General features: G+C 36.1%; 1 protein-coding gene across 1 annotated transcript; it reads right to left on the bottom strand.

The window, feature by feature from the left end:
- Nucleotides 1–392: 392 nt before the first annotated feature.
- On the bottom strand, nt 393–15407 carry LOC132029864 (TOM1-like protein 9). The gene is made up of 10 exons (XM_059419247.1): nt 15176–15407; nt 9144–9222; nt 7360–7458; nt 7146–7262; nt 6317–6477; nt 5049–5130; nt 3946–4031; nt 2619–2807; nt 1675–2108; nt 393–1330 (listed from the first exon to the last, which is right to left on the bottom strand). The coding sequence occupies exons 1-10, from the start codon at nt 15274–15276 to the stop codon at nt 657–659; spliced, it is 2022 nt and encodes a 673-aa protein (XP_059275230.1). The 5' UTR covers nt 15277–15407; the 3' UTR covers nt 393–656.
- Between the last annotated feature and the right edge of the window lie 4566 nt (nt 15408–19973).

Genomic DNA, 19973 nt, shown 5'->3' with positions numbered 1-19973 from the left:
CACCTCAAGGGCAGTATGAATGGCTGATAAAAGCACTTGTTAATATCACACTTCAGAAGCATGAGGAGTCGACCAACCAGTTTAAACACTGCAGTATAATATCTTCATTTTCCATTTAAAGCAAAGGAATTGAGTATAAAGAAACAAATACCAAAACAGAGAACAGCGGAAGACACTGTAAAACTTTGACTTCCCCAGTTGTAGCTCAACAAACAATGGATTATCCTACTATTACAATTCTGCAGGCAAGGCATTCATGCAATGTCTCCCTAGTGAGCCATAAAGCTCTTACTGGTACAGGGGTTCACAGCGCATCTAAGAACTTCCAGGTAAAAGCACAAATAACTGCATGACAAATTATAAGTAATAACAGCACCCAGCTGCACAAGACAAACATAAATGGAGATATTCTATACATATTCCAGCTGGCAAAAAAGGTTCGTCGACTTCCTTTCTTTGTGATCTTGGTTTTACTCTCTACAAGAAATGTACACAAACTCTCACAAAGAACCATTAAATGTGTATGGACTAAAAGGAACAATGCGCCAAAATTAAGTATTGAGGAAAGAATCAGAACAAACAACAGAAGCTTGATTACTAAATAGACGTGAGAATTATATTGAAGAAAAAAAGAAAGGTGAAGAAACCAGTCACTGTCACATGCTCCCAGCTCTGCCAGGAGTAGTTTTGGATGATTTGAACTTTGAAATGTCAACAAGGTCCCCAAATAGTTTATCCTCCGGCTTTGAGGGTTTTCCAGATGGTATGTACGAAGGAGTTGAAACTGGATAGGACGAATTATTTAGGACTCCATCATCCCTCACAGAGAGCCCAGACATTCTCTGATTAAGAAATTGTGTGTTCTGTGGTTGGGCATAACCATAGCCATAACCAGCCATTTGGTTGCCATACATTTGTTGTTGGGCATACATATAAGCCATGTGCCCAGGTGCCATTTGTTGTGGAAACATACCCATCGATTGCCCACCTTGGATTTGTTGAGGATGCAAGCCTACCATCTGATTGCTTTGCATAGCCTGGTTCATCATGGCAGGCTGTCCACCAGTAATTGGTTGTGCATACATACCATGAACATGCGAACCACCAGCCAATTGCTGGCTGTTAGCTGCCATCAGCTGGTTATTTTGCATTGATAAAGCATTCGGACTACCGGACATTAGCTGATTGTTGTGCATTGGTAGAGCATGTGGACTACCTGGCAATAACTGATTATTTTGCATTGGTTGAGCATGAGGATTCCCCACATTTTGGCCATTCTCTGCTGCCTGAGCTTCCCATGGAGGTGGTGGAAAAGAACTGCTTTGACCGCCTAATCAAAAATTGGACGAGCACTATGTGAGTAACAATTCAGAAACTCAATGAGCAAGAGGTCATAGAATTCAGGCAATACATGAGGCACAGAAATTGGGATCTACACATGAGGCACACCAACTTCAAACACAGCAATACTTCAGCATAACCCTGTTTAACTCTTCGCTAATATAACTAATGGTTGCTCAGTCTTTTCAGGTAATAGAGAATAATACTGAGGACGAAATTCGACCAATAGCTAACAGAGTACACATTTCTATAGAACTTTATACTCGAACAGAATGCATGCAGATTTTTTTTTGGAGATAAAACAGAATGACACAGAATGACAAAGAAATGCACCATAAACTGGAGAAGATGACTGCTGTTGCTGCGATATCTGTCCGTTCCAGGCCACATTAGAGCCTTGTGTATGTGTTGTTCCAGGGACACTTCCATTCGGATACAAAGCTGGCTGGGTAGAATTGAAACTCTGTTGTTGAAATTGAGGGGACAAAGGATGCGCCTGCCCAGCTGAATATGGAGATTGCGAGTTGCTGGGTGATGAAAACATGTCAACAAGAGCAAGGGCATTCTGCTGTGAAATAGGACTTGCAGGCTGAGGTTCTCCACCAACGGGAACAAGGGCCAGGACATTCTCAGTCGTAGGTGAGCCGAAATCATCTCCACTTAGAAGATCAATTTTCGGGTCAACTTTTGTTGTTGTTGATGGACTGCTAGCGGCTGGAGGAGCAGGAAGAAGCAACTGTGTCCCTAAGCTAGCACTTGATGTAGATCTGAAAAACACACCAAGCGACTTAGATGAAAAAGATTGCTTCACATCTTTTTGAAACTGGTAACCGTTAAGATTGCTTCACATCTGTCTACGACTCAAAACTAAAATGAATACGCAGGATTTTCTATCATATTCCCCATGAATACGCAGGATTTTCTATCATATTCCCCCTTTTCTTTGGGGAAGTTAAAGCTTATTTAAAGTACAATCACCTAGCACTGAATAGGAAAATTCTACATTGCAAAGAATAAAGTCTCATAGTTGGTAATTCTTCATCGATCTTGTAATAGCAAAAGATTAAGGAATTCTTAACCTTTAAAAAGTCCTAATCTAAATGATAATAACTTTAAGGTCACTCATTTTAAGCAATTAAAATTTAATATTTCAATCTAGAAAATCCACGTATACTATTGAAGCTATGAGCTCTCTCAAAAAGAAAGTAAATCAAGCATATTGAAGTTTGGAAATACAGAGGTCAAATAGGAGGATGACACAGATAATACTTGTTTACCCTGGGTCTGATTGTTTGCCGTCACCGGTGTCAATAAGTGGAGCATCAACATTTACAAGTGGTTGAGGTGGTTCAGATTTCGGCTTTTCCACTTTAACAGAAGTTCCAGAAGCAATAGCTTCATGCTTGGCCAATACACGCTGCAACTCATCATTAAGTGCTAGCCCTTGGCAGAGCAGTGATTCATCCCTGCATCAGGCATATATAAGGATCCACAGGAATCACAACCAAATGGCTCATAACAAAGATGGCACAGCAGAGAGGAAAAATAGCAAAGGCCCAGAATAAGAATAAGAGATTCGATTTAAGCTTTAATATCAAGGCCAGTCCAGCATATTGTAATGCTTGATAAATATTGCTGTCCTGACTGAATTATTAGAACTTTACTGCAAAAATAATGACAGGAGATGGCATTAAAGACGGTTAGCCTGTACTTCTCTTACCGACAATGACTTACCAAAGTGATACTCCCTCCGTCCCATAATAAATGTCACCTTAGCCAAAAAATTTTGTCCCATAATAAGTGTCACCTTAGGAAATCAATGCATATATTGACTAGTTTTTTCCAACTTTGCCCTTGGATGAAAGTAGTAGTAGCATTCTAAATGATGATGATTGGATTCCCAATGTCAAAAGATGGACTACTTGTGCATGCTCTAATCATCAAGAGGAAAAAGTTTTTTTTTTTTACATAAAGGTAATTTGGTAAACTTCACACTTCATCATTGATGTCTTAATATGCATGTTTTTGGCTAAGGTGACACTTCTTATGGGACGGAGGGAGTATGAGTCAGAAGCTTCAACTTTTTATTTAAACTTAAGCTCTTTTACTAGAAAAAGGAATTCTTAACTGCGTAACACATAAATAAACAAATAAAATGAAATCTATTACTTCAGCATAAAAAGAAAGAAAAGACACTAATCAATTAATTCAGAAAAAAAAAAAAAAAAACAAACAAACACTCCCCCCTCCTGCTCTCATTTTCCCAACAGAACATGCTAAACTGCAAATGCAAACAGTGGATAAGGCTCAGAAAAGAAAATTACTTGAAAAACTGGTTTGCAACACGTTTTCAAACTTTAAAACGAACTTCAAGTTTGAGTTGGGAAATTGTAGGAGTAACAATTTGTTAATCAAACATTGATTTGATAATATTTTTTGGAAAAATGGATAATTTTTAATATGTCCAAACGGGACCCTAATCTCCCCATCAGTTCACTTCCAATACGGATATAGTACCAACAAAATCTAAATTTTTGACAAATGTATCAAGATTTTAGGGAAAGGCACTTAACGAGAAGTAGTCTGAGTAAAACAAGGCCTTACGTAGTTGAGTTTACAAGGTGTACTACTCTTTGCTTGTAGGTGCGACATTGTTCAACCAAATCAACAATCACCTCTTGTTTCAGCCCCTGTAAGCCGACAAGCAAAGACATTATCATAGTGAACAAAGAGCGCCAACTCAGCCAAAAAAAAAAAAAAAGATAAAATTTCAGCACAAAAGAAAACCTAAAATAAATTTAGGGAAGTTCAACACTAAATATCCAGCATTCTACTTAGAGGTAAATATTTCTCTAAGGTGCAAGTGTGGGACTATGTGAGTTGACAACACTATGCCGCGACTTTTTTTGCCTGCCCAATTTGCATCAGAGTAAGAATATCTTAAATGTTGAATAATACCCTTAATAGAAAATCCTAGTTTCTTGGCCTTCGATTTCTACTAATACCTGTTGTTTCTTTGCTTCGATTATCGCATTATTTTGTTGTTATTCGCATTATTTTGTTGTTGTTAATGTTCTTTTTCCAGAATGCTATGTAATGATTTTGTCATTATTCGCTATGTCTCCTTTGCTTTTGTATGTTATTTTTAAAATTGCTTTGTTTTTAGTTACTTAAGTCAGTGTTGTCAAAGGCGCGCTTAAGCCCTGAATCGAGGCTAAAAACATGTTGAGCGCTTCGCCTCTCTCTATGTGAGCTTCAGTGTCATCATCAAGGCTCTAAGACTTACCTTTCCTTGCCAATGAGCCTCTCTTGAAGAGGTGACACTAGATAAGTGATATTTCACTTTATCGTAATGTTTTTACAATTTCTTTGTCTATGTATTTGTTATTCATGCTTATTATTATTATGTCTTGGATAATATATATATATATATATACATATACATATTTTGCACCATTGCACCTTTTTCATTAAAGCCCACGCTTTATTTGCGCTTAAAGCCCCAGCTGACCTTAGAGCTTTTTTGCGCTTTTCGCTTTTGATAACACTGCTTGAGCCTAGGGTCTTCAAGAAACAGCCTCTCTACCTCCATGAGGTAGAGGTAAGGTCTGCGTACAATAACATCCTAACCTCCCGAGACCCCACCTTGTGGGATTACACTGGATATGTTGTTGTTGTTGTAATAGATGCTATGAGCAAGATTCTACCTCTTTGTTTTCAGGATCTAATGCACTCAGCATTTCAGCAAGGACATCCATGATACCACGTGCATTTTGGATCTCTGTCAAGCTAGCAACACAAAAAGAAGAAAATGAACATTAACTACCACAGCAAGCCTAGCAGCCGAAAGATAAGCGGTATAGGGTATTAAATGCCATTCACCGTCAGCTGCAAATCACTCATCTTGCTTCCCTTTACAAAACAGAAATGCATCGTCCACCATAATAATATAACATGGCGGGGGGATAACACGTGAGTCTGTGTGAAGATTGGCATATAGAGTGCAGATTCAGAAGTTTAGCAGAAAAGTCAACCTTAAACGAAATCCAAAGTAATTAACGACAGGTCTAAATAACTTGTTTTTCTCCTGCGGATCCTACATGGGATCACTTCAGGGATCTCAGGACCACATTTTAAATTTGGATGGTAGACTCATTAGATCTTACCAGAAACAGGTTCTAACAATTATTGACACTTGAAGGCCAACATAAATGAGCTCAAATTAGTCTAAACATGTAACATCAAGTCTAGATATGATAATGCATTTCAGAAGAGAGAGAGAACAAAAATCATAGACAAATACTATATCAAATATAAATTCTGAAATAAAATCTAACATCTGGATTTCACAAAATACATCAAAATGAAGAAAACTAGTATAACTGGCGAAGTAGTAGGAGACTACTACTGATCCTAAAAACCCATTAGTGATCCAACAGAATCCTACAGTGTACCTGCTATGATCCTCCCGCTTTTCAATTCTACCAGAGATTTTAGATCAACTCAGTGAACTTGGATCAAGACCCTATAATCTTTGGCAGTTCAAGCAGACATTGCACAATAAGATATATGACATACCAGCAATCAGTCCTAAGGGTTACATTTTGGGCAATAAGAGAGTATCATTGCCGATAGAGGAAATTAATCCTAAGTTCTCTTCAATTCTTTGTTGCACTGTCATCAAGTGATGGTTTTCCGTTGACTTTAAACATGTGTATACTTATCAACTGCCTAAATTTACATTCGGTTGAGGCATTGCTCAACCATCAAAATATGTCAAGGTATTCACTAAGAAACTGCTCATCAAAAAGTTGCGCAGGGACAAGTAGGAGAAGTATTCTCCTAGACTGGCTCTCCATTCTCGCTTTTCAATATCAATTATACTAACTGCACTTGCTGATAGCTCCGCAACAGGACAAGAAAAAACAGAGAAAGAAACCATAGAAAAATGACTTATTAGATATAAAAGATTCACCTCAAGGCTGGATATTCAGCCTCTGCAGAAGTCTCAGCTGCTTCCTGTCCAGATTCAGGATTCCGGAGATTCTGTGGGTATGAAGCCAGTGGATGTGTTTGGGGAGGTGTGAACACAGGGGCTGATTTCTCAGATCTCTGAGGGAATACAGCTCCAATGCGCTGAAACGTCAAGCAATATGTTTAAAACTCCCTTTTGAGAAGCAACAAAATACTAAAAGAATGACATGGCATGACAACTGTGAATGAACAAACTATGTGTGGTGGAAGCTGGAAGCTTGGTTCAATAAGCATCTATATTGGAATTTTAGCAACCATTGAACTGTTTGGATATACGCATTCCTCCAACAACTACTATGCTGCAACTGGACCCTATACTAAGTAGTTGCTGATTGGATGACATGAAAACTGAACTATCACCAATTGACCCAGTTTCTTTTCTTAATTGTTTAGATACCTACAAATGACATGAATAACTATCAAGCAATATGTTTAAAACTCCCTTTTGAGAAGCAACAAAATACTAAAGGAATGACATGGCATGACAACTGTGAATGAACAAACTACGTGTGGTGGAAGCTGGAAGCTTGGTTCAATAAGCATCTATATTGGAATTTTAGCAACCATTGAACTGTTTGGATATACGCATTCCTCCAACAACTACTATGCTGCAACTGGACCCTATACTAAGTAGTTGCTGATTGGATGACATGAAAACTGAACTATCACCAATTGACCCAGTTTCTTTTCTTAATTGTTTAGATACCTACAAATGACATGAATAACTATCAAATGCAGATACACAAATTAAAACCAGTAGGAAGACTTACCAGCAACTCCTGGTATGCCCCATAAAATTGTGGATATCTTGCCCTTGGTCCTCCAAATGCTTCTTGCCATGTGTCTATCAAAATTAACACTTTTTCCTTGACATGCAAGTCAGGTTGCTGTTACAAAACAGTACATAAAGATGCCTTAACTTTGTGAAGAGAGAAAAAAGTTCAACGAAGACATAGGGGAATTTGAGAGTCAGCAAAAAGTTACCTTCTTTTTTACAATTTTCACCATCTCATGAAGGAGATCTTTCTCAGCAACATGCATATGGACAATATCCCCACAATTCTTCACAATTGTTTCCAACAGCTGAAAAATGGAAACTCAAATTATAATGTCCAATCAACTTATTGATTTGATAGGCTGGAGTTCTGAGTTAAAAAATGTTAAAGCAACAGTAAACCAAACTTCAGTATTCCTTCATGATTTTTAGAAACTTAAAAGATGACATGAAAATTTTCACTCTCTCTCATAAGGTCACACTATTAATGAAGGGACATTTAGGCAACTAAAGACTCTTAAAGCTTACAGGTTGACAGAGTGAAAATATATATGTATTTGAATGCTAAGACATGCCTACTTTGAGATACAGTTTTTATGTCCAAATCTTGTAGGAGTTAAGGAAAAGTGAACTTATCAATTTTCCACATAAATCTACTGAATCATGTTTTCCTTTGCTCACTAGATATTAACAGAAAGGGGAAAATATTGTATGAATCTACTTGTGGTTATAAAGATAACTGAAAGGAGTCCTGTACAATTCTATAAACCCAACCAAATGGTAAAGCTTTCTCTACTTTAATGCATCACAAGAGTTCAACTAGATGTATAACAGCAAGGAGTGCATTTAATTAGATAACTTGTAATAGTTGAACGTGATTGAGAGGGGCAGTCATATCAAAGTGAGAATGACAGAGGAAAATAAATTACTTGACATTAGTTTCCAACATCAAGTGAAACCAAGATCCCAGCCTTATCTTCATCAATCAATTATTTCTTATTGCTGAAACTTTTCTTTCCAAGTATTATATTGGCTTGCCCAGAAAATTTCTTCTAGTTGTAGAAAATGGCCAACTTAAATCGATTTCTTATATAGTGGTTTCACAACTATTTTGTTCAGAAAAGAAGCCAATCCCCGTGGAATGAACAATCTTTACTATAATTTGACTTAAGCTTTAAGGAAATGGGTCAAGTAGCTCGAGATCATATAAACCCCTTTGGAAACCCTTACACTACAATGAGATACAAGTACAGGATTCTTCAGCACCCTTCCGCACGTGGAATTTTGGCCGCTTTTTTGAAAGAAGAGAGAAAAGAGGTTCAACAGTAGCGGGCCTAGAATCGAGGGAGATAGATTAGGCTCAACAGTCTAATGAGTCGACCTGGAGTAATGTTAGTGGATTGACAGACTAAATTGAGGGAGGTATAAACCCGGAGTAGCTCCATGAGTTGAGTTGAGGGAAGGAGAAGCCTAGACTTATCGAACATAAAGAGAGAGCAGTTGTGGAAACAGACTCACCAAGGTTTCACTCTGTTACCAGGTGAAAGATTCTAAACATTCACCTCCAAACCTTAATGGTGAGTAACTCAGGATCATCATAAACCATTTTGGGGTGGAAACCCTAACACAACCTATGAGGGACAGCTGTAGCATTCTCTAACTGTTGTAAATTCATTGCAAGTTTGGCTAGGTACATATTAAGGTCACATCTATAGGTAACAACCACCAAATAAAGCAAGAGAAATCTCAAGGACAAAGCCTTAGTACTAGTAGTGTCCCTAGAGCCAAAATGTACAGCAATCTGAATAATATCTTTAACCTTCTAATTTGTAGATGAACATGAAACAATTTACGAAAAGAGGTAGCATAAATTTAACACCTGAACATCTCCTACGCAAAACAAAGTATGACAAAGTAACACAAAAGTTGGAGACTTAACAGTCCATATGAATGAAGTATTAAAGCATCAATTTTGATGGCTTTAGAAGCTTACTGTCAAAGCAAGAAGTTGGACTTTGGGATTCTTACTACCAAGACGTCTTTTTATTCCTTTCACAACATCTTTGGCTTGCCTGGTAAAGCCACAAAAGAACATAAATATCAATAACAACTTTAAACAATCTTAAAGGTAAAAGCACACACCTTTATCAACAACCCAATAAAACGAGAGAAAATTTAAAAAGACAAGGAAACGTGAGCACCACTACATGATGCAAGTACAATCTACTTCATTGGATCTCTATTTAATGTTTTTCTTCTTGGGAAAAGGTAAAGCTATATCTTGTTAATAATCCGAAACACCACAGATGTGAAATATTACAGAAATTATTTACAAAAGGTCTAAAGATCACACTGCCAGTTAACCAAAAGAGCTAAGAAAATATACCATCTACAGGTTCATATTTTGACCAACAAAACAAAAATTTTAAGTACCAGAACTTGAGTTGACACACAGAAAGTCATATTTTTCAAAGCAACTTCAATTCCTTCTCCACAATACCCAGATTTCCATTTAATGCACGTAATATTTATCCTCAATCTGAGTAATAAAATTATCAACTGTGCATATGAGGTGAAACCCTCTGGAGCCCAGAAAAGGACGTCCAAACATGGAACACGTGTACTGCAGATACAGCTAAAGGACAGACTTAAAATCATTTGAACAGGCTGCACTTTCAGATGCAATCAAGACTCTTTCTTTTTTTGTGGGATGGTAAGTTTTTCAGGTGCACTCACAGTTAAATGGGTGCAGTCAACATCAAACCAATGATCTTCATTAAGTTAGTCCACCTAGTTTAGGCAAGGTCCAAAAAAAAAAGACTAGTCCAGAATGCAAGTGACTTGAAGTAAATTGTTGATACCACCCGAAGTCATAAGTACTTAATGTGTAAAATGCTCTTGTTATTTTGTTTTGTTTGAGGATAAGCAAATGTGTAAGTTCGAGGGAATTAACGTCTTTTACTTGAGTTTTTTTTTTTTTTTTTTTTTTTTTGAAATTGGTAATTGTATCTATATTTCATCCTGATCAAAACAGTACATAGGTTGTACTGAACCATATTTACAAAGGTATTCCAAATTTCTGAGATCCTACTCCTATATTGAATCTAATACATCAATGATGGAGACTGTATCATTGGAATAGACCTGATTACACCAAAAACATAATAACATAATACAATTCAGCTTGATTTTCTGCATACTATTTTCTACATTTTCAAAACACCTAGAGTTTCTCTCCTTCCAGATTGTCCACCAAATGCTAGCAGGGACAATTCTCCATCTCCCTCTGTTCTTTGCTTGCAACCCTGCTTCCTCCCAGCTGTGAAGTGCCTCTGTAATCCTTCCAGGCATAGTCCAAGATATACCCTTAAGATTTAAGAATAATCTCCATAGTTGTCCTGTTACCTTGCAATGTAGGAATAGATGGTTAACTGTCTCTGCATCATCACCACAAAAGCACCTGGAGCATAGTGGCAATCCTCTTCTCATCAAATTTTCTTGTGTCAACACTGCCTCCTTAGCTAGTAACCATATAAAGCATGCTACTTTATGTGGAATTTTTGTTTTCCAAATTTGTTTCCATGGCCAGTTGTTGGGTTGTTGACTGTCCTGATTCATCCATCTGTAAGCTAAATTTACCTTGAAGATTCCCTTGCTATTGTCCTGCCACCATAACACATCTTTCCCTGTCTCCAGTCCACTGAACTGCTCTATTGTACTAAAAAATTCAGCTACCCTTGGAATTTCCAAGTCATTTAAATGCCTCCTGAGATTAAAGCTCCATCCTTGAGGGGTCCAATGATCTGCTATACTCCTTTGCTGGTGCAATACAAGATTATGTATGGCTGGGAAAAGTGATGCCATCTTTCCTGCCTCATGCCAAACATCCTTCCAGAAATCAGTCTTGACCCCATTACCCACTTTTATCTTGGTATTCAGCTTGAATTCATCCCACAATGCTCTGATGGATCTCCATAAACTTACTCCATATGGTGTAGTAACCACTTTCAATTATCCTCCTCTTCATACTTAGCTCTGATGACCTGCCCCCACAAAAGTTGATTCTCATTATCATTATTGTACTTCCATAACCATTTCATTCTGAGTGCTTTACTATGAACATTCAGATTCTTGATCCCTAAGCCTCCATATTTCTTCCCTACTAACAAAGCTTTCCACTTCACCAGATGATATTCTTTCCTTTCTTTGTTCCCTTGCCACAGAAAGTTCCTCCTTCTGCCATCCAACCTTTTGATAATCCCTGTTGGGATAGGGAACAAAGACATCATGTATGTTGGTAGAGCATCAAGAACAGAATTAATAAGTGTCAATTTACCACCCAAGGATAGATATTGAGTCTTCCATCTTGCCAGTTTTTTCTCACATTTCTCAACCACACTGTTCCAAATTCTTGTGGATTTAGACTTTGCTCCTAAAGGCATTCCAAGATAAGTGGTTGGTAGATCACCAATTTCACCACCTAAGATAGCATTCAACAACTCCATATTTGGCACTTCATTGATCGGGTATAAGAAACTTTTCCTCCAATTGATATGTAAACCAGAAAATCCTTCAAATAAAACCAGAATTACCCTTAGGATTTTAAGTTGTTCTTCTTCTGCATCACAAAATATGAGAGTATCATCTGCATATTGTAGGTGAGTAATCTCCATATTCTCCCGGCCAGCTCTTGCAACATCAAAACCTCTTATCCATCCATTGAAATTTCCAGTTTTAACCATTTCGTTGAGACCCTCCATAGCTAACAGAAGCAGAAAAGGTGAAAGTGGATCTCCCAGCCTGAGTCCTCTTTGAGTTTTGAAAAAACCTGCTGGTGACCCATTTATCAGTACTGAAAAGCTTACTGTTGAAATACAGTATTTGATCCAATGTATCCACTTTTGCCCAAAACCCATACACTCCAATAAGCTCAGAAGATATCCCCAATTAACATGGTCATATGCTTTCTCAATATCAAGTTTGCACAAAATTCCAGGCTTCTTTTGCTTCATTCTGGAATCTACTGCTTCATTGGCTATTAAAACAGCATCCATGATTTGCCTTCCTTTGATGAAGGCCATTTGTTGGGAGTCTACCAGTTTATCCATCACTATTTTCAATCTTTCAGTGAGAATTTTAGATAGAATCTTGTAAATGCTACCAATCAAGCTAATTGGCCTGAAATCCCTCATCTCTTTAGCCCCTTTCTTCTTTAGTATAAGAGCTATGAATGTGGCATTGAAACTTCTTTCAAACATTCCTTGTTCATGAAAATTTTGCCGTGTATTCATAATATCTTGCTTCACCACCTCCCAGCATTTGATGAAGAATCCCATGGTGAAGCCATCTGGACCAGGTGCTTTATCAGTTGCACATAATTTTAAACATTTCAGCACTTCACTTTCCTCAAAGTTTCCTTGCAGTGACTCCTCCTCCTCCTCTGACAACACTGGGCAGTTAGTAAAATCACAAGTAGGTCTCCATTGTGTTGTTTCTGAAAATAGCTTTTGATAATAACCCAACAATTTCTTCTTCAATCCTGGCTGGATCCTGCGTTATTTCCCCTTGAACAAGCAATTGATCAATATTGTTGTATCTTTTATGTGCATTTGCCATCTTGTGAAAGAACTTCGTATTTCTATCACCTTCCTTTAACCATAGAGATCTTGATTTTTGTCTCCATGATATCTCTTCATTTTTTAATCAGCTCTTCATACTCCATCAGCAATGTTGCCTTTCTGACTGTCTCATCTTCTGTCATCCTCCTTTCTTCAAGAACTGCATCCAGCTTTGCTATTTTGCTTAACAAGGATCTCCTTTGTGCACCCAAGTTTCCTTGCTCACTTCTACTCCACTCCTTTAGCTTAATTTTAAGAGCTTTTAGCTTAGAAGCTAATATGAAATCAGGTCTTCCTCTGAAATTAAAAGAGTTCCACCATTCCTTGACTCTATCAGAAAAGCCTTCAGTACCTAACCACCAATTTTCAAATTTGAAGTAATTCTTGTTTCTGTTCCAAGATCCACCTTGTAAAGCCATCTTTTACTTGAGTTGTAGCTTCTTTAAGTAAAGGTTCAACAGCATAACTAACTTATTTTGTTGGTTTCAAGGTCTATGAACTCAAAAGGAACAAAAGACGAAGAATTGTATCAAAAAGATTGAAGGAAGATCATGTTTTCAGCAAAAAGTTGAAAAATCAGAGAATTAAAAAATGGGGAAAAGGGAAAAATAAGGAGAAGACTTCCATTCATCTCCGCGATTGAAAGGAATCACACAGAAACAACATGCTGATCCAGTTCACGATTCCAACCGTGTGGTTGATGAAGACATGAAGTTCTGGACCTAAGACAAAATGGACAAACGTGGAGATGATTCCCAAACGCAATTGGTCTAGGCAAGTTTAGCATCCGCAAAAATCATGGAGTTGGCAGAGACTTATTCATTTCTAGCATTTCTTCACGATTAATACAACGCTTTGTTTCGGCTAAATTCGTTATCCATTGCCATCTTTTCCAAGTCAGAACTCATGTAACTTCAATAATTAATAGTGTTCTCAAACAAAACATTGGTTGGTTTTCCTTTGCTAAGATGCACGCCTTAATGGCATTTTCACTGAAACAACACCTTACAGTAACTTCAATAATTAATAGTGTTCTCAAACAAAACATTGGTTTGGTTTTCCTTGGCTAAGATGCAGCCTTAATGGCATTTTCACTCAAACAACACCTTACAGTTGGCTACATTTAGGGCTCAAACGCACCTTTGACAACACGGTCAGAAAACATATTAAAAAAGGGTTTTGGGTTTGATAAGTAAAAATGATCTATCTTTTAGGATATTGGGAGTACCATTTGACACTAAGGCAACAATTATAAGAATTCAATGGGCTGGTAGGCCAACTGTTTCAGTTTATGGAACAGCTATATCTCCTTGCACGCACCATTGGCACAAGGAGAGGATAAATCCGATGCTACACAATACATATAAACAACAGATTATACAACGCTATTTTCAGACCCAATCGACAAAGAAACGCCATAGCTTCGAGAATTATCATGTATATTCGGAGGAGTAGCTCATCAGAGTTTTTAAGGAAAATAATGCATTGGATAGCATAAGATACAAAGAAAAATGAAGTTACGACTAAGAAGGGCCATTTCGTTCATCATGTCAACACCTAAGAACTCACAAGGACAATTTTTTTTTAATATTGTGGTGTCGGGGCCAGCCACCTCCCACCAACAACAAGTACCAGATAACTCTGTCCACCAAGGCTAGGACAGATGGGAAGAAATCACCTATTGTTTTTTGTTTCTGCTGGGATTTGAAACTGAGACCTCACACTAGGCCACACCCTGGGGGCAGCTCACAAGGATATTTTTCCCACACAAAATAATACGCAAACCCTAAACTAGACTTTGACTACCCAGAGAGACCTAAAGACTAAAGCTCACTGGTAGGCAGTGCAAAAGTAATTACATATTTAGCAGGAGATAACAACAAAATCCTCCAGTTCCTTTTTGCATAGTGTAGCTTGTACTCCCCTGACTTCCTAATCAATCACCTCATCTAATTAACAGTTTTTTCAAGAAATCCTCAGCAGAGGTACTATTAGTTTTTCCTTTTAGATAAATAGGACAACTGCCATTATATTATACATTCATCTAAAGTATTGTAAGTCTTCAACAACTCAAAGCCGTGTCCTCGGTCGTCGGCTGAAGCTGCGTCATGTCATGTCTAATCACATCTCCCCCATACTTCTTCAGCCTACCTCTACCTCTCCTAAAACAATCCCCAATAGTTTCTCCTTTTTTGGTAAATAAGACAATTGCCATTATAATTTACATTCATCTAAAGTTTTGTAAGTCTTCAACAACTCAACTCACGAGCAACTACTCAAGTGCTAGTACATCTAACTTGGAAATTCAGTTAGTTACACTTAGAGTCAACTCTGTGATATTACTCAAATCATATAAACCAAAAATAAAAAATAAAAAGCGAGGAAGGAAAGAGAAGGGAATATATACGCAGGATCGTGATTGCAAATATCGCAGATCTCGAGATTCATAGCCCAATCAGGACCTATCAGCATATCGCTCGTTGCTCTTTCCACCATTGAATTCACCATCCTTAAATACTTCGACCAAATTCCCCGGCGAGATTTTCAATCCCTCAACTTAAGAATCAAACAGTTTTTTAGAGTCACACGCCTCTCCTTCTCTCTCTTCTATCTATGCGATCGCACCTTTTCTTTTCTTTTTTTTCCTAGCTTAATTTTTTCATCGACGAATATCAATAGTCTGTCCGTCTTGATTCAATTTTGCCTTCTTTTTTATCCATTTCGAAAATATATTGAAAATTCTTTATTTGCATTTCTATTTTATTATCTCAAGGAGGCAATACTTGTGTGAAGTGTCAACCCTACTATAAATTATTTTTAATATTTTATACTCCCTCTGTTTCAATTTATGTGAACTTATTTTTTATTAGTCCATGCCACAAAGAATAACATATTTCTATATTTAGATACACTTTACTTTTATGCAATGATTTATAGCCACACAAAATTTATGTGACTTATTTAGGATCACAAATTTAAAAGTCTTCTCTTCTTTCTTAAACTCCGTGCTCAGTCAAATGGGTTCACATAAATTGAAACGGAGAGGGTATATCTTTAATGTTTGACAATGATAATGTTCTAAGTCAATAGATGCTCACACTTTATTAATTCATCATAGTATAGTGCCAATTTTCTTCGTCATAAATTATTAAATAACTCTATTCGTCAAATTTAAACAGATGGTAGCAAACTATCTAATGTGTAAATAAAAGGCATATAAATTGAAAGTTTTTTAAGAAATTTTGTGTTCAGCTAGATGTAATCAAACAAATTAGGACAAGAAAAATATTACTTATTAACAAATTATTAAAATTAAAAGAAAGAAAAAACAAGACTAAAAGTAGCCAAAGAAAAGGAATGGAAGGGGGCGAAAGGGAGAAAAAGCATATAAAGTTCATTATGTCATGGAACTGTTGCCTTTTGTTGAAGACCGAACATTCGGCCGACATTTTTTTATCCGACGGTAGGGATTTGTTTGATAAAGACTCCTCACAGAAAGTGGTCGCGTCACCATGCATTACAGGCAGCCGGTTTACAATAGTTCGAATTTAATCTAAGTAGGCGTTTGGCAAGGAAAATCAAATATTTTTCACTTTATATAGAATTTTAAAGTTGGAGTTGTGTTTGGTTATAGTTGATAAGAATATTTGGTTATTTAATTATACTAAAAGTGAAAAAAAAAAAAAAAAAAAAAAAAGTAAAAATAAGATTTTTAGGTGTTTTTCAAATTTGTATGCGTAATTTTTATGACCAAATCTTTGATTTTTAAATAACGTAAAAATATCTTTCGGGAAAAGTGAAAATTTCTCATGGCCATAGTAATTACCCACGTGTGCTCTTTTTGGAAATTGGAGACAGGTCCACATAATTTTTAGATACTTAAAATTTGGACAGTATAAAAATTAAAAGGAATTTCCACTTACTTTTTTGTCAAGCACGAATGGTACACTGTTTTATGACACTAATCAATGGAATCAAACAGCATCCGGTCACATTAATAGTTTAAACGTTAATATAAGCGGAACACGTAATCAGAGTTTCATGTGGCATTAATAGACAATCATGTTTCATTAACTAACTAGGAAATTTGCGCGTGATTAAAGCAAATCAAAATAAGAATAAATAGTACTAATGGTTTTAATTTTGTAATTTAAAAAATTAGTCTTTACTTTTTGATTAATTTTTTTCTCTGAACTTCAATCATAATACTATCAATTGTTCTAACACTGTAGATTTTAAAAATTGATATCAAATGAGGAAAGAAAATCCAGCCCAACACATTCAACCCCGAGTACACGAGAAATAATGCAATTTTAAGCAATAAGCCAAAATATATATTCTCTATTACCAGTTAAATTCATTTCATCCATCTTCTTGTGTATATTAGACATCTTGGTTAACAATGAATTAAATATTATCATTTGTTTTATTAGTTGTACAGTCAAATTTCTCTATAACAGCATTGTTGGGTCCGAAATTTTTTTGTTGTTATAGAGAATGGTTGTTATATACCTATAACATCATTGACATTCAAATAACTTTTCGCCGTTATAGGCAAAATAGATACATAAAATTTAGTTCTTCATTTTTAATTGTCAAATTCTAAGCTTAATCACACTTTGTATAGCAAAAGAAAATATTTAAATGATGAAAATTATATATTCATGTAATAATTTTGGTCATAAATAGTGTACTAAAGGATCAAATATTTGGTCAAAATGTCTACTTTATTATTGGTAATCATAAATATTCTATTTTTATGAAGATCGTTAATTATTATGTTACCAAAAAATAAAGATAGCTATTATATGGGAGGTAATTTTACAAAGACCGTACTGTTATAAAGTTGGTTGTTGCTGTTACAGGTAAAATGCTATTATAGAAAAGTAAAATATAATATAAAAAATCAGTTCCGAAAAAATTTGGTTGTTAGATAGAGGTGTTGTTATATGCGGATCTTTGTTATAGAGAGGTCTGACTTTACAATAAGAAGACATATGCTAATTAGCCAATTCCGGCATCACCTATGCCATTTGTTTATAAATTAAGTTCAATGACATATTATGAAAATTGTATTGAAAATAAGAGTTTGCAAATATGACATCTAACTAATACAACATCGGATTAATACAATAAGAACCCGCACCATCTGTCACAATTTATCACAAATTAAGTTTACTAATAACAGTACGAGAATTATTTATATACATATAAGAGTTTGCAAATACGATATTTAAGAAATTTAATCTCCGTTAATGCAATAAGAGCAAGAACACAACAAATTAATTTAATACAATATTGAGTTCCTCTAAAGTTATTTATCTCAAAAGAAAATTAAGGATCTCAACATATTCTTTAACATTTTACGTTCAAACTCCCACAAACTTGGATAAATTCAAAAACAGCAGTGCTAATTCAACTCAAAACTTTTTTGATTTGTTAAAACTATTTATAATAAAATCATATTCAAATTAATTATGTAGAATACAAATTCAACGCACAATAAAATGAGATTATTCAAATAAAATAAAAAACAGTTATTTGAACAAAATTTACTCTTTTTCGCTAGAACTAAATTTTGAAACTTCAAATATGCGAAAATAAAGTTTGAATTTTTTTCTCAATCAATCAACTTTGTCTAGATGAAATTATAATTTCATTGACATTATTTTTAAGAAAACTTAGATCAAGCTTTTTGGTATTTAAATGCTTTAAGAAAAAATGTCAATTGGAAGCAATAATCAACTAAATGTATACACAATGAGAAAAAATTTATGTTATAATTAAATAAACAGAAAAGGGCCAAATATACCCTAGTACTATTGGAAAAGGATCAAATACACCCTTCGTTATACTTTTGTCACACCCCAAATCTGGAGTAGCGTGACTAAAGACTTTCGATGCCAAACTAGGCAGCTAGAATAACCACTCATTCAAACACCGGGGAGTAACCCCAAATTAAGCGATAATGACTAACCCGGATATATATATATATATATATATATATATATATATATATATATACCGTCCGTCTCACCGAACCGCACACACACCCAAAATATATATACAACCGAGCAAGCCAACAAGGCCGCTTTGATCATACAAAACCAACAAAACATCCTACCCAGGACATATACAAGCCGACAAGGCCATCACAATGCATATACTATACATAGACTGCCTACAAGCCTCCAGGGAAAGACTATACCATGGTCTGGACAGGCCCCGACCCGTACAATCCGTAATCAAAGAGAGACCCAAAGACCCGCAACTCCGAACAAAAAGCGGAGCTCACACCGCCCGATATCGCATCCTCGCCACCGGGGAGGTCTATCACCGTCGATCTACACCCGCGGCGTAATGCGGGCGCCCGAGAAAAAGGGACGTCGATCAAAACTATGTACCGAGTATGTAAGGCAAGCTGTAATAACCCATATATTTTTTAAGCTTAGTTGGTAATTTAAATAAAGAAGGAAATAAAAAGAAAAAAAAATAGAAAAGAAGTAATTAGTGGGCCAAGCCCAAAAAGGAAAAGGAAAAAAAAATAGGGGATTTATAAGTCTGATGGTATAAGCCATCAGACGTGACCAGTAATTGAAAGAAACAAAAAAAAAGGGACGAAACAGCAGAGTTAAAAACGATGAAAGAAAAGAAAAAGGGTGGAGAAAAAAGAGAAAGAAAGGTATAAAAATAAGACCTTTCATCCCAAATTATCAAGGTAATGACTCTAGTCTTTTATTTAAGTTTATTACTTAATTGGGGTGAATTTTTTAATGATCAAAACATGGGGATATTTCGAGGAATTGAGAAAGTTTAGCCTCTAGGTTCTTCAACCAAAAATCATTGATTTGAAGTACAAATAGCGCCGGTTTCAGACTTCTATATCGTTGGAATCCTCTCGTTAAGGCCTTTCCGAAAACATAAGTCTTGTCGGGTTTTGAACATATTGACCGGCAGGGCGTTTTCGTCCTTTAAAATTTGACTTTTAGCAGATTTAAGCCTCTAAAAATATAGAAGAAGTTACCCTAAGGGTTTGACCATTCTAAATCCGTTTTTGTGTAGTTTCGAGGCAATCCGGAGACTCGAGAACGCAGCTTTGATTTATTGGAAAGTGTGCTAAATTGTGAATTTGAGGTAAGTGAGACTTTAAGCTTTAGTGTGCTTTCAAAACCCGTTTTAAAAATATGTTTTCCCCGGGGCCTTGT

This window comes from Lycium ferocissimum, chromosome 9 (genome assembly GCF_029784015.1).
Source record: "Lycium ferocissimum isolate CSIRO_LF1 chromosome 9, AGI_CSIRO_Lferr_CH_V1, whole genome shotgun sequence".
Taxonomy (NCBI): Eukaryota; Viridiplantae; Streptophyta; class Magnoliopsida; order Solanales; family Solanaceae; genus Lycium; species Lycium ferocissimum.
The sequence above is the reverse complement of the archived record's forward strand: the minus strand, read 5'-3'. Positions and strand labels throughout refer to the sequence as shown.

What these genes read in the sequence shown, in the direction of transcription:
- LOC132029864 (XM_059419247.1), bottom strand. Translation starts at nt 15,276, where the DNA reads ATGGTGAATTCAATGGTGGAAAGAGCAACGAGCGATATGCTGATAGGT. An exon ending in TAGATCCTGAAAACAAAGAG is followed by an intron (nt 4,032 to 5,048) that starts GTAGAATCTTGC and finishes GTCGGCTTACAG; the next exon opens with GGGCTGAAACAAGAGGTGAT. An exon ending in GGCAAACAATCAGACCCAGG is followed by an intron (nt 2,109 to 2,618) that starts GTAAACAAGTAT and finishes TGTGTTTTTCAG; the next exon opens with ATCTACATCAAGTGCTAGCT.